The sequence below is a fragment of the Frieseomelitta varia genome, unplaced genomic scaffold (assembly GCF_011392965.1).
Source record: "Frieseomelitta varia isolate USP_RPSP 00005682 unplaced genomic scaffold, Fvar_1.2 scaffold_285, whole genome shotgun sequence".
Classification (NCBI taxonomy): Eukaryota; Metazoa; Arthropoda; class Insecta; order Hymenoptera; family Apidae; genus Frieseomelitta; species Frieseomelitta varia.
The window spans coordinates 1,545,496-1,571,108 of record NW_025110018.1 but is presented as its reverse complement, the minus strand read 5'-3'; the positions used below and the strand labels follow the sequence as shown (position 1 = coordinate 1,571,108).

The window sequence follows — 25,613 nt, the reverse complement described above, 5'->3', positions numbered from 1 at the left end:
ATAAAGTCAAATTTACGTGATAACGTAATAATAACAAATGTAGGGAATTTCTATTTAACAGGGTGCGCTGTTTCGCAATTAGTAAAATAATTATTTGGCCATCGCCAAATAAAGACTGAAAAATCGTCGCAACGTAATTGCGCTAACATGTAACGTCAATTACATTTTAACTGGAGGTTTTTGCGATATTGTACAAGACGTTATTTACGTTATTAGTGAACATCTACAATGTTTCTTGTTCTAGACATTGAGTTCGTACGTCGTCATCAGTTTAATATTATAAGACAATGAACATGGTAGTGTACATTTGATATGTATTTTCCATTTTTGTAGGGAGTAATGATGTTAATATATGTAAAAAATAAATGTTTTGCTGATACTTTGTAAAATGATTATATTGGAATAGCGGAGAAAGTTGCATGATATTTATGAAGTATTATACGTTTGAATATATAATATAACCGGAAAGACTCGACAACGTAACTGATCAGCCATCATCAATTCTTCATTGACCAAGTTTAAATTTTGTAACGGTCGCGTAGGTAAGTAAACATTTTTTTTTTTAAGTATAATACATACTGTATTTTTTCGCGTGCGGCATTTTAATTATAAATTCACGTGTATTATACATACCACGCAAATGTAATCGTGTGTAGGTAGATGGAACCAGTTTGCTTTTACTACACCTATTCTAACCTTCTGTGTTTATCTTTATAATCTCTGATTGTGTTAATTAAATTGTATCCTTTCTTGTATCGGTTGCGCTGATGATAGGTTTACTCAATTGGTCTCACTCACAATATCACAATAAGAACCAATGATGGAAGATACAAATGATTTACTAATGCATGCTTCGGAGTTCATAAAAGGTAAGATAGATTAAAAAAAAAAGATTGTATAGTATTGTGTATAACATTATTAAAACATCACTTATATTTTTTCACTTGTAGATCGATTATATTTTATAACATTGAGGACAATGATAAAACCAAAGAGTACTCCAAACATCCATTATTTCAGTATTGATGATGAATTGATCTATGAAAATTTCTATGATGATTTTGGTCCATTAAATCTTGCTATGTTGTATCATTATTGTCAAAAAGTCAATAAAAAACTCAAAGCAGTAACACTAAGAAAAAAAAAGATTATACATTATACAACTATGGATCCAGCAAAGAGAGTCAATGCTGCTTTTCTCATAGGAAGTTATGCAGTAAGATTTATTAATCCTTAAATTATAAACTCTGACGCAACATACGGATGTTGGGTCTTTTTGATTTTTCTTATTGAGGTTTCTTATTTATAAACATTTTCAAACTTTTGGTGTAAAATTTATTGTTATTTTTTAACATTGTATTAAATATTATATAATATTATACAATCATAATTTTTTATATAAATTATTTATATATGTATAATATTGATTAAATGATAAATGAGTTTACCGTCAGGCAATCACAATGAGAGTCAGGTCAAAATAACCTGGTATTTGTTGAACGAAGATTAATTTCATATTATTAAATATATAATACTCAGAAAACTAAGATTTATCAGTGTATATTTTTTTAGATATTATATTGTAAATGCACAGCAGAAGAAGCATATAATTGCTTAATGAACAGTCCTGACAGTCCATCATTTATAATGTTCAGAGATGCTTCTGTTGGTACACCATGGTTTGAAATATCTTTAATTGAATGTCTTAGTGCCATATATAAGTGCCACAAACTTGGATTTTTTAATTTTCAAGATTTTTGTGTTAAAGAATATGAATATTTTGAAAGAGTTGAAAATGGAGATTTAAATTGGATTGTTCCTGGTAAATTTATAGCATTTTGTGGTCCTTACGCTAAATTTAAAATAGAAAATGGTAAGCTCAGTTTTAAGTTAAATTATGATTATTCTTTATTTTTCTTTAAGTTATTATTCTTATTTTTTTTTCTTTTTACAGGCTATCCATTTCATGCACCAGAATCATATTTTACATATTTCCATTACAACAATGTAACTACGATTATACGTCTTAATAAAAAAATTTATGACGCTTCAATCTTCACAGATGCGGGATTTGAGCATAAAGATTTGTTTTTTCTTGATGGTTCAACTCCAACAGATTCAATCATGCGGCAATTTCTTAAAATAACAGAGAATGCAAGTGGTGCTGTTGCTGTACACTGTAGAGCAGGACTTGGTAGAACAGGTTCACTTATCGGTTGTTACATTATGAAACATTATCATTTAACAGCTCATGAAACAATTGCATGGATACGAATATGTAGACCAGGTTCAGTAATTGGACATCAACAAGAATGGTTGGAGAAGTATGCATCATTATTGAATATTAATCTGTATTTGTGTTTTAAAAATAATACCAGCCTTTCATACTGAAAGATTATAAATTTATTATTTTAGGAAAGAAGCATATCTTCATTCGTTACTAAAAGAACCATTACGACCTCAGAATGGAAATCCAGTTCATGAATATGGGATATATTCTATAATTGATAGACCGAAAACATCATTTTTAACCCATTTAAAAAGTGCACATGTCATGCAAGATAATGTTTCTGGAATTATGCATTGTGTAGATGGAATTACATTAGATGATCATGCAAGCACTAGCACGACTAAATATACGAACTTATCTCAGGGTGATAAATTGAATCAAATCAAAGCTAAAAGAAAACGGTTACCAGCAAATCATACTTTACTTAATATAACTGCTAGGCCATCAACAGTAGTAAAGTAAAAATCTATTCACTAATAATACAACTCATATGGGAGTGTTGGAATAAAGAAGTGTTGTAATTAATACATGAATGTCTTTTCAGTCCTTACTTGAGGTCATTATTACAAACAAAAACTCAGAAGAATACAATTAATACATTAACTGGAAATAAAGAAAAGGATTCTACAAAAAGACTTCTTCCTAGATCTACTACTACAACTATTGTTAAAAGGTCAGAATTTATTTAATAAATTTTTTAATTCATTATTTATTTACACTAATTTTTTCTTCTATTCCATTTTTAGTTAGTTTATTTTACATTCTAACTGTTGAATGTTGTAAAAGTAAATACAAATTCACTGTCTATACTAAAAATTATAGAAACAGTTGGCTAGTCAACAGTACGTGTGAATCAACTCCGCCTCGTGCAAAGTCTACTAAACCAACAACACGACTCCATAATAACAACAATACATCTTCCACTACTCGTCTTACTACAATGTCTGTATCAAAACCAGTGACAAGGGCCAGTATAAGAACTTCTTGTATCACAGAAACACAAACTACAAATTCGTCTGCAAACAATTTGATTACACAACCGCAGCGAGGCATGAATATGATCCTCAGGTCTGCAGATCGAGTAAATCGCTATCATTCTCTAAGACAGTAAGTCTCTATAACTGTTACTTTCAAAAGGTTAAAAAAATTAAGTAACAGTTATATAGCTTTTATTATAAATAATTCTTGACTTGCATTTTTTAAATGAATTTTTTGTATATCGTTTAAAAGCAAGTATACTTATTTTGCAATTTCTTAAATTTTAAATACAAGTTGTATTATAAAAAATTTTAAATCTAATACTGAAAAATCTTATATGGCTAATTTTGTATATTATCTATTTTATGTGGCAATCGTCAATTTATTGTACATATTTGTATATAGAAAGATGTAAAGCTTAAATTTGTCACTACAACTTGCATGCAGCTTCAATGTTCTATTGATCTAAATATGCATGTATTGACAAGAAATGTTTACTTTAAAATATACTGAAGTAATTTTTTGCAGTGCATAAATAATTTCACTAATTCTTTTGGAAAAATTTTAATTTTAAGACAAATTTAATTTTTAACTTTTTTGTATCTTTCATATCATTATTTTCAACAATAATCAAATCACAGTATAAAGATTAAGATTAGATTTTAAATATAATATTAGTTAATTTCTATATATAAAAATTTTTCGTTGAATTGAATTATAAAATATTTGAATTTAAACACTATATGAATCGAAATTTAAAAATTAAAATTAAAAAATAGTCATCTTTTTTGAAATATAATTATTATGTATTTGTTGAAACTAGATAAGATATATTTAAAATTTAAGCAGTAACATTAAAATGGCTAACGAATCGCTTCCATTTCATGACTTGCAGTGCGCGTACGACCAAAAGTTATAAAACTGCATTTATCAGATGACTAACCGATATTCTGAATGGCATTGGAGAAGACAATCCAGTAACTCAAGCATCTCGACAGCGCAGAAGATCTCATCGTTTAAATTCAGTCATTCAGTAAAAGCATCATATTAATTAACAATCTTCAATAATTATTGCTTTTGTCGAGATCAACGAAGATCAAGTAGACTTACAACTGTTATAGTATTTTTTATGATTCACTGGCAAGTTTTTTAAGTACGATTTTCAAGGTAGTTATTTTCTGTTTTTATTTGTAAGATTGGGTTATAAGTTTGTCATAATCATACAATTTTTCCTCGATGTGACGTTTATAAATTCTTCCATATTTCGCAATACGTTGAACGTTTCTAAAATCAAAAAGATAATGTAATTTTATAAAACAATTTACTATGTTATCTTTCTGCTGGTCAGAAAAAAATAATATGATAGTTAAATATCTCCAAATTTTCATTTTGTTTAGTTATTGTTGTTTTTTAATGAATTTATACATTATTTGGCTTTATTCAAATTTTGATTTTATTAAAGTAATAGTGATTATTATCAAAATGGTACTTTCTTTTTTATGTAAAATTTTTTTATCCGCTTTAAATTACATGTATTGCTAAGTATTTGTACAAAATACTAAAATTTCGAATAATGGTTTCTTTGTACAAAATGATTAACGTTTTTTCTTTTTTTTCTTTTTTAATATTTTAAACTAATTGTTAAATTTGATCTTTTAATTAACATGAAAGTTATTCTTACTTTTAACAAAAGAATAATGAAATGACTAAAAACTTAAAATCCCATGCATTCTTACTTATAACTATGTGATTAACATAATTTATTTAATTTATATGATTATTAATATAATTATTAATTCATATAAAAGATAAAGCCCATATCTAAATATAATTCTTGAATTATAGGAAAATGTTACATATACTAAATAGATTTTTAAAGTTTAAGTTAAAGCAATATTTTGTGATGATTATAAATTTTGTAAGTAGATAGATTGTAGAAACTTGTTATTGTACTAATCATATTACATATATAGTATTCATTAATAAGAAATTGCAATTATAATGTATGTATAAAAAATCGATCCATGTATAGTACTTATATAAGTGCTACATGACATAAAGTTATATCATCAGTATAATTAACAATGTGTAGAAATTTTAACTAGATCTTTTAAGTCTTTTTATAATTTTTTTCTTATAATGTTTTTAATACAAAAACATGTAGGCTTGGTGCACACAACAATGTGATACTATATAAAATATAAAATATGTTGTTGAATTACATAGCTAGCATTACCACTGTGGAATTATTGTTTGCATTGGGTTTAAAAAATATCATTAAAAATATTTTGAAATACAGAATTTTTATCATATCTTACTATGAACAAAAAGATAAACACAATTGAGAAAAAGGTATAATTTGGTTTATTATCAATTTTATTATGTATTTGTTTAATACAAATACAATTAGAAATTATTTTAAAATTTCGTTTTGTTATTTCTTTAAAAAATTTAAAGATGCAGTTATATTCATTAACTTTCGTTTTGTAGCATTATATAGAGTGTAAATAGAGAATGTAAGCTTAATATTCAAAATGCTGTTAAATATAATCGTAAAAATAAGGTGATAAATTGTTGCTGTTATTAGTGTTTACATTTTTTCACGCTTCGTTTTTTTAGATAAAAGTTTGCTTTTGAATGTTCTTAATTGTAACAGCATTTATAAAACAAAATATCTAGCTTGATCGATATTTTTTGAATCATTTTTATACTTCTTAATAGTCTTTTTTTAATTTAAATTTTTTTGCTAAATACTATTTGTACACTTTTGCTATATAATTTTACTGTACATCTGAAAATCATCCTTTGATAAAATTATATTTTGAGAAAATATGTTTAAAAATATTATGAAGATGTCACAATATACTTAAAATTTTAAACGTGCAAAGAAAATTGCGTGAATTTTATCATTAGGTTGATTATAGAACAATAACTGAAATGTACTCGTGCGAGGGAATGTATTCATGTATGATTATGAATGATAATGCATAATATGATCTGTGTTGATTTTTTTTTTTATTATTAATTGGATATATATTTAAATTAATAAATATATTGGTACTAATGTGTAATATGTTGAAAGTACGAAAGATTTAATCACTCTAGATATCTTTTAAGAAAATATAATTATATACATAACTTATGTATATATACATATAATGTGTATATACAACAAAAATTGATAAATATTTTAATAAATTGATGCATTTCTTGAAAGAATATCATTGATACATAATGAAAAGATATTTTAATAATGTAAAGTAACATGTTATACGTTATTAATATCTAAGATTTAAAAGAAAGTAAATTTTTTTATCTATTTATCAAATAGATTATAAACATAATTATTTTAGAAAAAAAGAAATTGATTCATTATTAAAAATTGTGAATATCTTTTATGTACAATATTTTCGTGTGTAATTTTTAATTACAAAGTAAAGTTGAATGTAGAATTATGTATGTATCATGATTATTAAAAAACGTAAAATATACTCTTATAATAGTGAAGTGTATATATATATACTTTTATAGAGAAGTTTTATATATGTGTCAGTTTTTAATGAAATTTTACTTAATTTTTATTTTATTTATTGATAGTGTATATATATATATATATACACACAATTATACATATATTTATATATTATAGAAATAGTATATTTATTTTATTTATTATATATCAAAGATATATATTTATATATTATATTTAGTTTATAAAAAATGTTCTCTTAATATATATGTATATTACGTAAGAAAAAAAATGAAGAAAAAAGAAGATAGGTATGTATAAACACAATTTCAATTTTTGCCTTAAATACGCATATGTATCGTAGAAAAATTATTTCATACATTTTATTATAAAACGGAATACAGTTTATTCGAAAATATTTTTCTTCTAATGTTTCCAATTTAATTTATAATATATTATGTCGTAATATTACAAACATAATATTCTTTACTGTATGTTGCATTATTAACAATAAAATGCAATATTATTGCGCTTTGATCGAAAAAATATTTTTTTTCGCTATTATATATGATTATGCTCAACTTTAATATGTATCATTTTAATAACATAGTATACGCCAATGATATGTTATTTAATAAATGCATAAAATTTTTAGTGTTATTATATACTAATTGTTTAATATGCTTTATGTACACTTACATGCAAATACATTTTATAATATGTTATATACTTAATAAAGACTATGTATTTTATCTATTTTTTTATCAAATCATATCCCGTTTATTCCATGTAAGTTGTAAGTCTATTTATGTACTTTTGTATTTTTACTTAAATAATTTTTATAAAAATTTATTAAATGCTTTTTGATTTATATTAAGTATTATAATTGATATAAAAAATAACATTTATATTTAAATTTAATTAAATGATATGTTTTAAATACATTAAAAAAATAAATGTTTCATTTGTACATTTATATTAGTACTATCTCATCAAAAAATATATGCAATATGTAGCAAAGACTACCCAATGGCTAGCAAATCCAAGTTGTGACCATTTTTCAATAGTATGAATATAACTATACCCTGTTTCTTGTAATTCAGATGTATCAAACATAAGGCCTAAATAAGCTAAATGAAAAATTGACAATCCAGAAAACATCACATTTGTTAAAAACACCCACCATGAATTGTCAGTATTATATGTATGTGTACATTTAGCTTTAATACATTTCTTTGATGCAATACATGCATCAAAAATATTAGCAAGCAGAGATCTGAGTTGAAATTCTATATAGGTATAAAATCCAAGACTAAGCAAAACTGCTGCTAATTGAAAATTTAATCCATGTAAAAGAGCACTTGTTAAGTATGTCATTGTTACAGCTCCAAATTTTCCCAAATATTTAATACTGGGACGAAATATATCTAAAAATTTAAATAAAGATACATAAATTATAATTAAATAAAGATATTTTGGAAACTATTAATGATAAAATCTTATACATAAATCGTTCAGATGTTCATACGTACATGTTTTGAGCCAAAAATGCATTGGCACGTTCCAACAAATAACAACATGTACAAGTGAATGTGGCAATTCTATTTGTAATGGTTTTACTATAGTGCTTAATGCAAATGGAAATCCTCCTAGTAATAATAAACTGGATGCAATGTATGAAATGAAGTAATGAGACATTCTAAAAGATAATGCATCCTTATAAGCTAATAACCATCTAAAAATATAAAACCAAATTAATATTTATCATATTATAATAGATAAGATATATAATTATATTCACTGACTTCCATGAAGTGTCGTTGATTATCCATTGTGCCCAACAATTCGAGATAGACAAAAAAAGAAAGGATAATAATGCATACTGAATAATATATAATATCCACCACTTATCCTTAAATTAAGAAATGTTGGGATTTAATTCCATTTGTAATAAATGTATAATATGTAATAATAACAATTGTACATACCTGATTAGCTACATGACGTATTGATATATAATCCTTAAATGATATCCAAGGACCAAATAAGCAAGTGACGCTACAAAACATATATCCCATATAGGCATAAATATTAGGTAGATCGTTTATATCAGATTTATCTATTCCTACACTAATTGTTTTCATTGCTACAGTCATTACTACGCCCCGTACTTTATGCCATATGATAGATGGCATAGAAAATTCACTGAAAGACAAAATTTATAGATAAAACTATATAATTAATTATATTTAAATATATATTTTTAGCATTTGAAAGAATTAATAGCTGTGCAACTTACCAGTATGTTATAACAAAAAGTGAAGGTAAAAATATACCCACATATTTACAATATCTCTTGGGTATATGTAAAGTGACATATGAAATCGTACAAAGTATTAGTAACGTGTATAAACATTCTGCTACATAACGATAAATGTTACATATACCAATCAATATTGACAATATATGAAAAGTTTTATGCGATATATGTTCTGTAACATTAAATTAAATATCGGTTGTTCAATTTTATATACATATTGTTTTTTTATTATATTCACAGATTTATTTATAAAAATATATCTTACGAGAATATGCACACAATCTAAATATTATGGTAGAAATAAATAGTGGCAGTAGATATAATACTGTATCGTAAATAGTAGGTCGAAGACAATACTGATATAATTCAAATAATGTTTCTTTTTCCACATCTTCATATTCGTATTCATATTCCACATCTTGTAAATAATCGTGTTCCATAAAATCGGGTTCGTCGTCGTAAAAAACTGGAACCTCTAGTTTGTCCATCACAATCGAAATTAAATTGCCGGTCTTTCGCTATCATGTCAAACGTGATGTCAACGTTCTATCATTAACTAAGGATAGAATAGATCTTACGTTCGACGCTTTTTCGTGGCTCACATATTGCGAGTCATCTAACCCCTTTACCATTTTTGTGTTACAGTATTAAATATTCGGTATAATAATATATATATACCGCATTAATCAGTTTCTTTGGAAATAAAAATTTGCAAAATTCTAGCGTTTCAGTGCCCATGATTTGATTCTCAAAAACAACTTATTAATGAGATTAATTTATGAAATTTTATGATTGTATCTTTGTTATTAATCTCCCAACTTCCTTTTTATATTTGATTTGACTTATAAAAAAACACATATAGAGAAAAATTTGGAAACTCTTAATAGATCGAATGACTTCTTGTTGAAATTAAAAAATATAATATATTTCAAATTAGTTTTAAAGTAATAATATGCATGAAAAACACTAATTCCTTTTAGATCAGCATTTTGAAGCTCGAGATACAAAATCGAATTTAATTTATTGTTAACATTGAGCATATTCACATTTTTCTTTTCATTTATTAAAAAATAAATAAATAAGCGCAACTAAAATGACATTCATGTTTTATTTGTTTCATTTACCTTATATTCATTGATGTTTACATTTAAACTAACAATATTTAAATATTTAATATTTTAATAATAAAAATGAAATGTTGAACAGTATTATATACAATGAAATGAACAAAATAACTTATTTTTCTTAAATATACAATTTTGTACATTGTGTTACAATTTTTTCCTTTTCCTTCATTTTTTTTGAAGGGATAATATTTTTAATGGAAGTAATCTTCCATTTTAATTTCAAGATTTTGGATTAGAATTAGGCTCAGGTAACAATCCTAAAGTTTGTAAGCAAATTTGTGCTGCTTCTGCTTTAGCTTGTTTTTTATTTGGACTCACAACACTTGGTTTATATTCAATTCCATTTACTTTTACCTAAAGATACAGTATCGTATATAATACGTATATATTATATATTTTAGAGAAAGAAATATGAACTACATACTTTAAATAGGAAATTTTTTCTGTGATCTGGTCCACATTCAAAACATAATTCATAAACTGGTGCGCCAAGTTTTCGTTTTGAACAATATTCACCCAATAATGATACAGGATGTTTTCCTGTAAAATATTGAATTATTCATATTACACTAAATTGTTAATTATATAAATTTTTATTATAACATACCTTCCAACGTTTTAATTGCTGGTATTAATGGTTTCGTCGCTTTTCCTACTTTTTGTCCGATATCTTGCTCGGAAACTAGACCCCGTTTGTCCAATTTTACTTCAAGCTGCAAGGGCTCAAGAGTACCTTCTTTATTTTTTCCCAAACCCTCCCCTGGTCGCCAACCCATCTTCTGAAGTAAAGCCATACCCATCCCACCCGAAACAGGCTGTGCTGATACTAATTGGTCCTAAATAGTTTGTTAAATTAAGATATAATGAATTTGATAGTGTTAACTTTAAATTAAAAGTTAAAAATGAGAGAAACATATGATTAAAATTAATAAAATAATTTGGTTATTCTATATGTAATCTTAACATATTAATTGATTGTATAAAGTTCTAATACTTTTGGGGTGAAAATACTTACCAAAAAAATCATAAATTCGACATCACGCCGCTGAAGTTGTTTCTTCTCTGATGTAGCTATGTGCCTGTAACAAACCCTCAGGTGGATGCAGACTAATGCTAAATATCCCAGCTTTATAAACATAAGATACACTAACTGCAGATGAAGTCCTGTGATAGGAAGCTGATGATAATTAGCAATAATCTCACAAGAGCCCATTATATAAATGAATTTCATGTAATCAATATTCTTAAATACTTCTGTAATTTAATTACTAAGTTTTCTTAGTTACTGAGTATAAAGTATAATTATATCAATTATATAGCTTAATTATGCAACACAAAAATGTATAAAATAATGGCGCTCCTGTGTCCATGCAGGCACAGAATCTACTTCTATATAAGAAATAGTCTGTGCCTACATTACAGTTCTTATCAGATCTGCTATATACCAGAGTATAGCGTTGATCTTGATAGAGATCTGTACCTGAAAACTTGTTACAGGCAATATCAGTATCAGGTAATGTATTGTTAACAAAGAAAGAAAGAAAAAAAAGAAAGAGAAAAAGAAAATATAAAATTATATTATGTAACGTCTCACTAATATCTCAGATTCATCATTTTATCAATCCTAATTACTAATTTGGTTACAAATATATATTTAATTAGATTAAATATTCTTATCATAGTTGCTTAAAACAATTTTCTATAATTTAAAATTAAATAAATATAAAGAGACAAATAAGATAAATTATTCGGTAAATACATAATACTGTTACCTTACGAGCCCAGGCTTGATAACCTGAAGTGAGCTCTGCAGGTGAAAGTACTTTGGCTCCTGTACTGCCAGTAAATTGACCTGGTATTTGTTTACTTTCAGCCCAAGTCTTCATCTATCGTATATGTAATAGATAAATTACAAATGTATGATAATACAGTTTTGAATTGCATATAACAATACCTCATTCTGTGCTCTATACATTTCATTTTGAGCACATACATCATTTGGATTTTCCCTTAATTTTCTCATTGCTGCTAATCTTTGAGATACTATTGAACCAATATCTATTGGCTGAAAATATAATGTACATGTGAATGCAAATACATGACAATGTCTTCTATTTTCCGTACCTCTGTTGTAATTGAGTGAGAAAAAACTGTTGATTGCACTGGATATATAGATGTAGTTGAAGATGTTACAGCAAAAGATTCAGTTGGAGCAGAAGCTGGTATAAACTGTTTTTTTGTTTCTGTTTTTTTTGGAGTAACTGGTATCCATTCATTTTCTACAATAAGAAATTTTTAATAATGAAATTAGTTTAATTATAATAACTAAAACTTTACCGCTTTTTCTGTGATGTTGTCCACTTGATACAGGAAATTGTAAGCGTAATTGATTTGATGATTCTATTGTTTTTTCTTGGAATGTTTTGGTTGGTAATTGCTTTGCATCCTAAAATGTAATATTTATAAATAATTTATTAACATTTACACACATATTATATGTATTAAACTTACCTTAATATTCATAATAATAGAATTAGGTCGCCCTTTGAGTAAAAAGGGATGATGAAAACCTTTCTCAGATTCACTTCCATCTTCTTCTGAAGAAATACTTGAAAGTTCTCCTAATGCTTCAGATTTTGATAATGATTTACAAAAATCTAAAATGAAAAAATAAATTTATTCATTATTAAAAAGATGATTATTTTTATTAAAATATATACCTGTAAGTTCATCTACTGTTTTCCCTCCAGCTTGTATTGCAGCAATAGCTTTATCTTGTTGTACCAATGGTAATGTTCCTTGTTTAATCATATTTATTGCATTTCTTCTTGCTATTTCTAACAATTTTTTTTTATCGATTTCTATCCGTTCCCTTATAAGTTTTAAAAATTAATAAATTACATATGTATTAAGAAATCAATATATTGATATATACAATTTTAAAAAATGATACTAACTTTCGTTCTCTACTTCTGCTTCGTCCACGTACATATTTGTCTCTGCTTCTATCATTACTACGACTTCTGTGTCTTCGTCGTTCTTTACACTTCAAAGATTCTCGTTGATCGCTATTTCGATTTTTGTTGTATCTATCTCGACTTTTATCTCTTCGTTTATCTCTTTCTTTGCTTCTACTTCTATGTGAACTCACACGTGAACGAGATTCAGATCTTCTTTTCTCTTGAGAATGACAATTATGAGTATTTCTGTTATCTTTGCTCATTGTAATTTTATTGTTATAATTATATGCTTTTTGTTTGTATTCATTATCCATATATAATTTCGACTTTTCTATTCCTTCTAACCTTTTATCCACATCTCCTAATCTTTTTTTTTCTTTTTCCCTCAGAACTAATCTTAAATCATTTCTAGCTGTTACTTCTCCTTTCATAGGACTCAATACTCTATTTTCCACTTTCTCTAAAGTTGGACTCAAAGAAGTACAACGAATTGGACTAGGACTTAATGTTGGAGTTTTATTATCTGTACTACTATCAGATAATTCACCATCTTCCATTCGAGCTGCCTTTTCCTTTTCTTTGTTTTCTATTTCTCTAACTGTATCATTATAAACTGCACTATTTTTAAGATCTTTTATTAATATTTTCCCTTGATGTCCTTGCTTTGATTTTTCTATGTATAAAAAAAGATATTACAATAATAACATATATATTGATACATATAATAATTATTTAGTTATTATTTTTCTACTTATCCCTTGATATCAAATTAACACAATGATACAAAATTAATATCTACAATAAAAAATGAATAGATAAATTTGCAGATTTTTTTATTGACAATAAATGAAATTTCTACATTTAATTGTGTATAAGAATCACAGAAATTTTTATATATGCATGAATCAATTTTGTATCTTATATTTTTTTTAGTTTTGTCTAACATGATCTTTTGGATTTTTTACAAAACTATAAATGCCTATACACATCTTTAAAAATGTTGCATTGAATCCATAATCATAGTAATAATAATTATAAATAATAATAATTAAAAAGCAATGTATTGTCTGTTAAAGAATTTGAAAGTAAATATTATTCACAGCTTTGGTAATATATTTTGTTACTAAAAATGTCATATAAAAATATCATATGTATATGTATAGATATTTTTTGAAATATTGTGTAAAATTGACACAAGAGAAACTAAAGCTCCATGAAAAAATGTATTTAAATCAAAACTATATTTCAAAATCATTTTTGATATAAATAATACAAACCAAGAACTTTAGATATTAATTGTTCTTCAGAATCATCTTGAACCTTCTTTGAAATAGGTGGCAATTGAGGACTATCAGGTTCCTTTTTAAACACATTTTCCAATTCTGGATCTTTTTTAATTACCAATTTCTCAAAACTTTCTGACTTCTCTATATCTTTTTTTTCCGAATCATTATCTTTGTTATTTTTCTTTTTTACATTGTTGCATGTATCAAGTTTTGAAATTTTAGTTTTGGGCTCATCTGAATCTGTTGATTTACTTGAATGATCTTCATGTCTTCGTTTTTTCTTTTTATGTTTTCTTTTCTTTTTAATATCTATTTATTATAAAAACAAATAATGTTTAATTATAATATATATGTATATATATAGACTTACCTATCTCTCTAGTTATTAATATTATTTTAATATTACTTTCAAGATCGCTGTTACTGTCAGAGGAATTTCGTTTTGATTTTCTTTTATGTTTTTTATCTTTATGCTTATGTTTTTTCTTGGTCTTTTTTTTCTTGAACTGAGATTTAGAAAGCTTTTCAATTTCAATATTTGTGTTTGAAACTTGTTGATCAACATTTTCTGACGATACTATTTCTTCTTCAGCAGCATCGAATGTGCTAAATAACTCTGTTAAAATTTCATTTGAAGATTTTTCTGGCAGTCCAGGTTCCGGCTTAATTTTTATTCTATCAACACCAACAGTTGTAATTAGATTTGCGATATCAAATAGATCCCCCATCGCTGATATTAATTTTAATTGTAATGAATTGCAAAGAGCACAAATATTGAAATTTTTAATAATTTAATTTAAAGTATTAACATCAATGAGAGTCCACACGTCTATACGTCACACAGTAGTCGCCATTTTAACATCAAAATCACAACGTCATCTTGATAATTAAAATTGTTTAAAACACATTTCATGTATTTTCAATTAAATAAATAAGGATATATCATGCTAAGAATGATATAATTATTTTATTTTTCATTCATATCATAGTTATATGTTTTATAGTTGTTTATTGGTCTCTTTAGATATGTGTATATATATCTCTGGCACACACACACATATATATATATATATATACATATATTTAAATTTCATTTTAAAGAATTAAAAACATTGTAATATATACATATAAAAATATTACATAAAGAATAATGCATTAAACTATAAATTGTAAATTTAAAAATATACAATATTATATACAATAATGTTAAATGAATTTAATGGGAAAAATTTGTCAAATGTCATTTAAGGGTAATAAAGATAGTGTATTCATTTATTATATACGGTTACTACAAAAAATTTTATATCTAATATATATTTCAATGAAATTTATATCCTATTTTCGACATTTTACAAAAAACTACTTTTAGAATTTTAATTATTTTTACAATACATACAGATATATATAATATATTAAAAAAATTAAAACAAAAAAGACAACGCATTAAACATGTAAAAAAGAATTGCAATAAGTGGAAAACTAATAATGAAGATGTATAAATTATTTTAAAATATAACACTATATAAAATTTAGTAACTTATATAATTAATCATTTTTGCGGAAAAAACAAATAAGTGCATTACTTTTACTTCATGTGAAATAAATTTACTTAAATAAATAATAGCAATAATAATTAAAATTTTGGAAATATTAAAATCTGTTTGTACTTTTCATTCGCATTTGTATTTTTAAATAACAAAATCTTTTTTATACAAGCTAATATTTTCGTATTACTCCATGTTTACATAATTACCCATTTTAGTCAACGCATAAATTGTAATGGAAATGGATGATACAGTTGTAGGCAAAAGTTTGTATACCTAGAAAATATACTTATAATGATTCTGTATTTTGTATTTTACATTTAACTACTTTCAATCCACTAATAAATATATTTTAATCATTGAAAATATACAAACTACAAAAATCAAAATTGTATTGTACTATACTTTGCTTTATTATTTTCTAAACCTTACACCAAATACTTATTACAAATGCATATGATACATATTTTTTAATCCTAATATACGTATATGTTAAGAATGAATTTTTTAAATATAGATATGGAGAATTGGGCGATGTATTGTACATTATAAAGTAATATATTGATGCTCGTATTTGTACATTATAAACTAATATATTGATGTTCATAACATCCATAGTTAGAAAAAGTTAGAGATTTTAATTACGACCATATGAATTTTTTCCTTATTTAGATTGTTTGAAAGTAAAATTAAATATTTAATCTGGAATCTCTGAAATAAGATAGTTTATGGTTGTCTAATATTTATATGATTTTAATCAAGTAGCTAGTTGAGAAAGACATATTTACGTGTACAAATTATCCAACAGGTTAAGTCAGTCATTTATAAACAAATACATATGATTTAGGCGATTGAAACTGAATTTATAATTACACTTTTTTGAAGATTATTTTAATGCTACATTATAATATTATTTTAGTTGCTATATCATATCTTTAAGATAATGAATACAGCAAAAATGAATATAAATAACGCAATAAATAAAATTACAAAGCAAATCCTAAATAATTAATGCTTTTTTAGTCTGATATAAATTGCTAAATTGATATTCTGTTATCAATTGAACAATTGACTAGTATTAATTCGTCAATAGCTAAATCACATGTTTTACATGTTTTGTTTATTAGCATTGACTTGACTCGTTGGATGGAATATAATAAGCCGTTTATATTGAATCAGTTTGGCAAAAATAATTAAAAATAAAATTCGAAGTACAGAATCATCATAAATCTATCACTTATGTATGCAACGTATTTTTATCTATGATTGTTGGAATACTATGAGAAAAAGGCTCGTACAGTCATAGTAACAGGTTCCCTGCATACTGCACAAGTTGTCATGCCAGGAGCACATCTTACACACGCAACCATATGTCCACATGGTAAAAATACCACCCCTAATTCTCCATTATAACAAATTTTACACATCCTTGCATCATCCATGGATTTACTACTTTGTGCTTTCACATTTGATACATTGTCTACACTTTCTTTTATGGGTTTTGTATTGTTGGCAATATTCGAAATATCATTTTCTTGAGAATTTGATTCTGAATTGCTTCCCGTTTCCTCCTTCTTTTCTACGTTTGTAGGTTGTACTTTTTTAATACAACTAGGTAAATTCATTTGCATTGTTTCCTGAAATAAATATAAATACAAATAAATATGTAATGGAATTATTAGTAATAAGTATGTCATAGAATATAAAATTTGTGTATTTACTTCTTTAGAAGGTGGAGATACATGCTGGCCTGTTATTTTATTTACATAATCTTGCCCTTGAACCATTAATAAATAACAACATTTAGAAAACCATCTTGCATGTTGTTCCCAAGGTTCATTATCTGGTTCCCAATCTTTTAAACCACCTCCACAGTGATAACATAAAGTTTGATCACCACTCCCAGTATAAAAAAAGCCTGCACTTGCTAGTTGTTCCTTTGTTTGTGCCATAAATTTTGGCCATGATGCAAATGTGCGTAATCTAGCATCATAACTAACATATTGAGGATGCACTGGTCCCTTAGTCCTTCCAATACCTAAGCAGCCAAGTTTAGCTGTACTTGGTAGTTGTAATTCCGTTGAAAAATTATGATTATCAGGACCAGATGTAGGTCGATATTCAAGATCATAGGGACCACATACATCCCTACTTCTAGGTCTTGGTGGTATAACTGAACTGGGATCTACTCCGATTGGTACATTGCCACAATTAATTTTGCGAATAAATCTGCATCTTGCAGACCATCTCTGATGATCAACCATGGGAATATCTCCTTCTACCCATTGACCTATTTCTACCTGACATTCAAAACATTTCACTTTATCATCATCACCTGTATAATAGAATCCTGCAGCTGCAAGTTTTTCAGGTTCAATGAATGGTACAGGCCAATTTTCAAAACTTTGAAGTCTAGCTGCTTCGAAACGATAATCAATACTATCTACTTCATCATTGTATATATTAGTAGTTACAACAACTGGAGGTGATAAATGTGCATTTGCTGAGGGCTTAAAGTTCGAATCATTTCCTAAATCCCTGTGCTTAATAATATCAGTCATCTTATTCGAGTTATCGTTAGAAGTGTCTTCAAACCTATTGGAAAAAATGCAACTAGTAAATAACATATTAATTGTGTCTTTACTTCTTTATTCTCTACTTCTAATTATTTTTTTCCTATTCTTTATAGTTGCAATTTTCATAGTTCGCATATATAATTGCAATTTCATTCTATTAATAAAAGCGAGTAAAATTTATTTTCAATTACATATAATGGAATTGTAAAACATATGGGATATGTATGGAATATATCACTTGTATCTGAGCAAAAAGAAGCGAGAGAAGCGAAAGAATTCTAAACTCGCTAGATGATTGAAATGTCATTAATAATCGTGAATGATGGAGTATGATGAATTTTTTCTCAGTGCATAACGTTGAAATGACGCAGCCTACGTATCGTGCACAAACGAGAACTTCCGAGACTCTCTCTCTCTCTCTCTCTCTCTCTCTCTCTCTCTCTCTCTCTCTCTCTCTCTCTCTCTCTCTCTCTCTGTCTCTGTCTCTCGATTCTTAGAGTTTACACAGGCTCATGCTCTGTTCACCGCCCTGTGCAGCGTTGCCGCTTGTATGGCTCGTATTTTAACTTCTCTTGTTGCATTACACTACTGTATACTCATGAGAATGAAATGTATCGACAAGGGCGTAGCAACTTATGTTTCCCATTTTTTAATACTATAATCTCATGTTAGAAAATTTGATCGTATCACTAAAACGTACTACTAAAATACAAGCATCTAATCACTTTGTCTATCTTGCCACTTTGAAACTTTTACATGAAACCGAAATAATCTAATGAATGTTATCTAATGCATATAATAAGTACTATCATATATCAGTTATTAAATCTGACTAAAGAAAAAAATTAAGATTTTGACTCTTTTAATATTTTGATACTATTACTTTACACAGAGCATGTTAAACCCTTTTGTTACGCATATATTGGAAATCTATAATAGATTTCTCTCTTATCTGCAGAGCGCATATTTTTCAATCTTGTTTATATTCAAAAGTTTTGAAATTATTGAAATATATAATGAAATGTGTGTACAACAAAAATGTAATTAAAAGAAATATATACATGTATAACACAGTTAATTGTTATTAATTCGTTTAACTCCAAAACAAATTTTTTTCAAAATATATTTTTTAATGATACATAATATAATTTTTAATGATAATGATAAGCCATAAAAATTTAATAAAATTTGACATTATTAAAACTTCAAAAATTAATTAATTAATTTCTTGTATTATATTGCTAAATTAAATAAAATAAATCGTAAACAAGATACACACACATATATATGCACATATATATCGCAGAATTAAATCTTAAAGTTAGTCTGAACTTTCACATCTGTCTGACTGTGTGACGTTTGGCAACAGTGTAATCAAGAGTAGGAAAGGGAGAATACAACGGAAGTTGGTATGCAAGAAAGATAGACCCAACAAACATAACTCATCATTTCTTTGCAATAAAAGTTAAAAATTGCCTTTCGAGAATTGCTATACACTCGTAGCATTCATATATTATTAATATTTGAAATATTTACTGGAAAGATAAAATTGCTGTATAATTTATATAAATTTTACGAATTTGTGTGTAAATCATTAACTAAGAGTCACTATGTTTTTTCGCACAAGCAAGAAAAAGTTCCTAGCTTAACTTTTATCGAGAAATATCATACTTGTACGATATTACCAAGCAAAAACGAATTACAAAGATAACGTACCAATGCTAGGTGTCACGTTTGGCTTCGTCAATTTGTCAAATTCACAAATAACACTATCATACAATATTCAAACATTCATTCAAAGCGTCTGTCCGACACTGAACGTGGCAGTTTTACGTCTTGCGTCCCACGTCCAGCTAGGCATTTGACCATCGATGCTACGCATGCGCGACAAACATCCAGAGAGGCGGATAATACGTTTACCATTAGCCATCTAGCGCGAAATTTAAATGAACAGATTCTTAGCAGTAGTTTACATTTATGCTTTATATTAAGTATATTTAGTATATTTAGTTCCATATTAATTTAGAATTATTCTACATTGTATACTGTAATTTCTATATTGTACACAACTTTTTTATATTAAGCTACCTTTATAAAGACATTTTTCAATATTTAATTTTCTATACGACGGTACTGGATACAACCATATAACGATTAATTTTTAATATCAAGTGGATTTTCTCCCAAATAATCTCTTTCTACTGTACTTTCCTTAACATAAATCTTCCTACAATGTAACTTGATATTTATCTTCCATCTATTCTTTTTTACATTCTTTCTTTTCTGTAGGCTAATCAACTTTGTTTCCGACAAACAATCTAATCTTATTCCAACAATTAAACAACTCTAATTCCAAAAAGTCAATCGATATATATAATTAGTTGTGTACAAGCAAGAGTTCTTCTGAGAACAATCAGTCAATTGATTTATCTGTCGATAAATAAGCTGAGTTTATATTCGATGAATGGAATTACTGATATTTTTCGATAAGAGAATGAGACTCATAAATCGAACCTCAATATCTTCGTAATCCAATCTTGCAACATGATACAAGAAGACGTAGTTTACACGACATATATTATATATTTAATGCAATATTTTGTAATTTTATTATTATTATATTAAATATACTTGTGTAAATATATTCACGCAAGCTATTAAATGAAACGATTAAATATACATGCAATTAATTTTAGTATATATATATATGAAAACAAAATAGAAGTTCCAAACAAAAAGTATCTTTCAAATGTTTTGATGTATTCTTGAAAGATAGCAATGACGTTTTTTTCATAAACCTTCTAACCTTCGTTCTATTTGATTTAAACAAAGCAATATGTAATAATAATAGTCGTAGAAAAGGAAATTTTCTCTTTGTATGTTTTTAATTGTATATTAATTCATACAATTTTTGGAAATTTTTTTTAATTAATAATAATTTAATAAAATATAATTAGCTTAAACTTTTTGCATTTCAACATTTCTATAACTTTGCTTATTTCTATACACATAATAGAATTTTTATATAGTAGGATCAAATTTAAAATAAGATGTAAAAAATCATTTAATGAATGAATATACGTACTGTTATAAAAAGAATATGTTCATGAGAAAAGAATTGATGCATTTGCAAAATATTTCATGATTTCTTTCTATTTATCTCCGACACATTTCAAGAAGTGCAATCAGTTCTTGGAATAATCTTAACTGTTGCTTGCTAAGTCAGTGTTTTAACAATGAGTCAATCAAAAATGAAGATGTCATTATAAAATGTCATTATATATAAAAAAATATATTAAATTACAAGAAAAGTATGAATATTATATTACAGTTACATAAACTATAATATTGTATGTAAAATATCTAATATAATTTCTATGATATTTTTAACATTTTTAAATTTGATATATTCAAATAAATATATTACAAAATATAAAAATATAAAATATAAATTTATTAGATAAAAATATAACTTAATGATTTATTATAGTATTTATTGTAAAATTATTATAATGAAATATAATTATAATGAAATTGCATGTTTTAAAAATATACGTTAAAATTTGTACTTACCTTCAAAAGATTTATACACTTCACAACATCAGTGTTGTAATGACATTGATGTATCAACTATAAGGATTATTTATATTATCGTATAATCTAATCAAAATAGCTTATCTTAATTTTAAATTGAAAGTGTACTGATCTAATTGAGATTAGATCTAAATTAGATAAAGATTTGATCTGATTTTGTCTATACAAAATATTTTATTTTTGGTGATATAAATAATAATAGTATAAGATATAAATATCTGAGAAAATCAAATTTATGAACACGTTATAAGTCAACTAAAAATTAAAGTTTTCAAATATAAATGTTTAATTATGTAAAAGAATATGTATTTAATACTTACTAGATGCTTTAAAATTTTTATTGCAATCTAATTTTGTATTAATTCAAGAACTTTCTCTTTTGTAAAATTCATTTATATATAGTCCAATGTAACCTATCATTACTATTTTTAAATTTCTTCAGGGATGAAAATTCCTTTCGTAAGTTTTTTTAAGTTGAGTCTTATAATCGAAAAAAGATATTTATATTCCAGAGCTGTTTTCAAATTTCAATTTTCAATTTTTAATAAATTTATAAATAATTAATATTTACTATTGTAATCCAATATATGCAGCAATACAATGCAACAGAAAATATTAAATATTAAATATCCATTTCATTTATAGTATATAATTAAAATTAATACAAATCAACTGCTCACGGAGTTATTATAAAATTTTATTTACTTAGACAAATACTATAACCATTAAAAGTAGTAACACAGTTTTCTATTTAATAAATACTATACTATTAATTTGTTTCTTTTTCACTATTTTTTGATATGTACTCTTAATTTAACAAGTCTAAATTATAAATACAATGATATATCCATAAAATTTACAAAAAATATATTTTTATACATATACATCTTTACTTTATATCTTTATTATAAATAAATTTAAAAACGCGGTCACTAATATTTTATTATTTGATTTATGATAAAAATGTACGAACAGTGGCTTTAATTTCTTGTCGACACATTAGGCAGTGTGTAAGAGATGGTGCACAATAAACACAAGTTGCTAAGTGTCCACAAGGTAAAAATACAATAGTTGTTTCTCTATCCATGCAAATTTTACATAAACGAGCTTCTTTCAATTTTCTATTTTCTTCTTCTAAAGCCGCTGAAAAAATAGATAGTACTTTTCATTAAATTAAGTACATAATAAAACTTGTTATAGATTCAGTTGAAATTAATAATTTTATAATCAATCTTTTTTTTTATATTTATTACTTACTAATTCCTTCAGAATCAGATTTTTTATTAGTTTTTTACCTTTGTCAGTAGATACTGCAGAGTTCTCATTTTCAGTTGAACATACTTTAGATTCATCTTTTCTGACACTATTAAACTGTTCTACACCACTGTTGGGTAGCTCCCTTAACATATGATTTAAAAAAATCATTAATTCTGCGAGAAATGGTTATGTAGTTAAGAAATAATTTTATTTGTCACTAACCTTATCATTTCTTCTGTAACCTGATCACAAAGAACATCTTCTATAAGTTCATCAGAATTTGTATATGGTGTTCCTTTTTCTTCCATTCGCTTTTTTAAAGCTCGTTTTACTCTACCCACATGTAATCCAATTTCTAATGCTTCCTAGGAGAAAATGTTACTCATAATTGTAATGAATAAATTTTAGAAATAATCAAATATGTGAAATATATTACTATCGCTGGTGGACTCTCTAATAACTCATTCAATGTTGCTTCTGTAATTTCTGATGAAGACACAGGAGGTTGTGTTTCAGCTGTATCCGTGCTTTCATCTTCTGGCACACCTTCAAAAATCTATATACATATAAAATAATTTAAAACTTTTATAAGATATTTGATGTAAATATAATTATATAATATTTACTGATTCATCCAAAGATGGCCTGCTGTCAATGCATTGTTTAATAAATTCTTGTCCCCTTACAAGATTCACAAATCCACATTTAGGAAACCATCTTGCATGTTCAGTCCATACATCATCAGTTGCTTCCCAATTTCGTAAACCACCATCGCAATGAAAACATCTAACATGATCACCAAATCCTATTATAATATTTCGTCACCATTAGCTGAATATCATTTAAAATTATTATACTTTTATTCTGTACGACTTATACCATCATAATAAAATCCAGCACTAGCTAATATTTCAGGAGTTTGTCTAATATTTGCTGGCCATCCACGAAAAGTACTTAATCTTCCTTCATATGTTGCACATTGTGGTTTTTTAGGAGTTGTGTGTATTTGTATTCCTAAGTCGGAGAGATTTGATGTTGCACCAGGCATTAATTTTACATTAGTTAAATATAAACTATCTAATGAAAGAAGTTTTATTAATAATTTTGATTTAATTAATTGATTAATTTCATTAATTTAATTTTAATTAAAAAAACAAAATTAATAGTTGTTTTAAAAATAAAAAAATATACTTTTTTGCTTGTTAATACCATCTTGATGAAGGTAGAAATCACAATCAGGAAATGTATCTCTGTGCTTTTTCTCGGGATCATCACCAAGTTCCCATTTTTTTAGAACACCTCCACAATATGTACATTGTACCTATGAAAGATATAAAATAAATTTATATGTTATATAAATATTAGACAGTTTTATTTTTTAAATGTGTCATTACCTCATCATCTTGTTGAAGATAGTAAAATCCAGCTTTGGCAAGTTTTTCAGGTGATACAATAGAAGAAATTGGCCAATTAGTAAAGGATTGTAACCTTTGTGACACAGTCCTATATTCCTTTTGAGGTTCTTTATTTTGGCAAGGGCTTGTAGACTGGCATTCAACTACATTATTATCCTGTGATGTTTCTGTCGATGATGATGATGCTAATCCAAAATTGTTAATTGGTATCAAAGGGACATTGCAAGTACTAGAAGGATTTTGAACAAAAGGGCAAGTAGGTTCAGCTAATCGATGACGGGCTATAGCTTGGTCACCATAATTCCAATCAGAAATTTTTACTCCACATAAAAAACATTGTACTTCTAAGGCATGTCCAGTATAGTAAAATCCGGCTTTTGCTATTCGAGCAGCATCGACAGCGGCATTTACTGGCCAATCAGTAAAAGTTCTCAGTCTATTTTCTTCAATGTTCATTTTAAATATTTGTTTACATCTATTTGAATGTTACAAGGAGAAAATAAATTAAATTTTATCGAAGTTTTATATTCGACTTATAACGTAGAATGGATTATTGTTTTGAAGGCTCCATTACTGCATAATTAGACACACTGATTTGACATAGAAATCATTTATATAGCACATTACAACGTGTAGACCGAAGAACACTGATAATGATAATGAAGTAGAGAAATATAATTAAAAACTTACATTTCTACGCGTGCGCAATATTTCAGGGCCGTCCTTATTAGGATACCTATATATTTTGTTTAAACTTTCGTTAAAATATACTCGGAATACAAGTTAAAATCTGTTAT

At 26.2% G+C, this 25,613-nt stretch overlaps 5 protein-coding genes across 15 annotated transcripts; 1 reads left to right on the top strand and 4 right to left on the bottom strand.

Moving 5' to 3' along the window:
* Positions 1-52: 52 nt before the first annotated feature.
* On the top strand, positions 53-5,687 carry LOC122529375 (dual specificity protein phosphatase CDC14AB-like). 4 transcript variants are annotated; one of them, XM_043655454.1, is made up of 10 exons: positions 56-255; positions 334-542; positions 775-869; positions 951-1,216; positions 1,573-1,873; positions 1,955-2,324; positions 2,416-2,748; positions 2,835-2,963; positions 3,113-3,358; positions 4,164-5,687. In XM_043655454.1, the coding sequence occupies exons 3-10, from the start codon at positions 818-820 to the stop codon at positions 4,204-4,206; spliced, it is 1,740 nt and encodes a 579-aa protein (XP_043511389.1). In that variant the 5' UTR covers positions 56-255; positions 334-542; positions 775-817; the 3' UTR covers positions 4,207-5,687. The 4 variants fall into 4 exon arrangements, with proteins under 4 accessions (XP_043511390.1, XP_043511391.1, XP_043511389.1 ...); XM_043655453.1 differs by having other exon boundaries at positions 57-255; positions 3,113-3,397; XM_043655455.1 differs by lacking the exon at positions 3,113-3,358 and having other exon boundaries at positions 53-255.
* A 1,601-nt stretch (positions 5,688-7,288) lies between these two features.
* On the bottom strand, positions 7,289-9,800 carry LOC122529402 (protein-serine O-palmitoleoyltransferase porcupine). Its single transcript, XM_043655507.1, has 6 exons — positions 9,323-9,800; positions 9,037-9,229; positions 8,726-8,942; positions 8,543-8,649; positions 8,270-8,472; positions 7,289-8,164 (listed from the first exon to the last, which is right to left on the bottom strand). The coding sequence occupies exons 1-6, from the start codon at positions 9,543-9,545 to the stop codon at positions 7,722-7,724; spliced, it is 1,386 nt and encodes a 461-aa protein (XP_043511442.1). The 5' UTR covers positions 9,546-9,800; the 3' UTR covers positions 7,289-7,721.
* A 517-nt stretch (positions 9,801-10,317) lies between these two features.
* LOC122529373 (protein Son) lies at positions 10,318-15,413 on the bottom strand. Of its 5 annotated transcripts, XM_043655447.1 has the most exons (14): positions 14,801-15,413; positions 14,422-14,739; positions 13,142-13,817; positions 12,905-13,056; positions 12,696-12,841; positions 12,522-12,630; positions 12,309-12,463; positions 12,139-12,249; positions 11,957-12,070; positions 11,200-11,310; positions 10,792-11,020; positions 10,609-10,724; positions 10,396-10,538; positions 10,318-10,347 (listed from the first exon to the last, which is right to left on the bottom strand). In XM_043655447.1, exons 1-13 carry the CDS (start codon positions 15,156-15,158, stop codon positions 10,404-10,406), a joined length of 2,730 nt encoding a protein of 909 aa, XP_043511382.1. In that variant the 5' UTR covers positions 15,159-15,413; the 3' UTR covers positions 10,318-10,347; positions 10,396-10,403. The 5 variants fall into 5 exon arrangements, with proteins under 5 accessions (XP_043511382.1, XP_043511381.1, XP_043511383.1 ...); XM_043655446.1 differs by having other exon boundaries at positions 10,343-10,538; positions 14,801-15,412; XM_043655448.1 differs by having other exon boundaries at positions 10,343-10,538; positions 14,837-15,386.
* A 955-nt stretch (positions 15,414-16,368) lies between these two features.
* Positions 16,369-20,415, bottom strand: LOC122529421 (death-associated inhibitor of apoptosis 1-like). The gene is made up of 3 exons (XM_043655557.1): positions 20,267-20,415; positions 17,696-18,569; positions 16,369-17,611 (listed from the first exon to the last, which is right to left on the bottom strand). Exons 2-3 carry the CDS (start codon positions 18,533-18,535, stop codon positions 17,252-17,254), a joined length of 1,200 nt encoding a protein of 399 aa, XP_043511492.1. The 5' UTR covers positions 18,536-18,569; positions 20,267-20,415; the 3' UTR covers positions 16,369-17,251.
* A 2,651-nt stretch (positions 20,416-23,066) lies between these two features.
* On the bottom strand, positions 23,067-25,493 carry LOC122529417 (putative inhibitor of apoptosis). 4 transcript variants are annotated; one of them, XM_043655546.1, is made up of 8 exons: positions 24,796-25,493; positions 24,593-24,722; positions 24,281-24,478; positions 24,028-24,206; positions 23,838-23,957; positions 23,624-23,766; positions 23,440-23,543; positions 23,067-23,287 (listed from the first exon to the last, which is right to left on the bottom strand). In XM_043655546.1, the coding sequence occupies exons 1-8, from the start codon at positions 25,270-25,272 to the stop codon at positions 23,097-23,099; spliced, it is 1,542 nt and encodes a 513-aa protein (XP_043511481.1). In that variant the 5' UTR covers positions 25,273-25,493; the 3' UTR covers positions 23,067-23,096. The 4 variants fall into 4 exon arrangements, with proteins under 4 accessions (XP_043511481.1, XP_043511482.1, XP_043511483.1 ...); XM_043655547.1 differs by having other exon boundaries at positions 24,611-24,722; XM_043655548.1 differs by having other exon boundaries at positions 24,281-24,415; positions 24,796-25,492.
* Between the last annotated feature and the right edge of the window lie 120 nt (positions 25,494-25,613).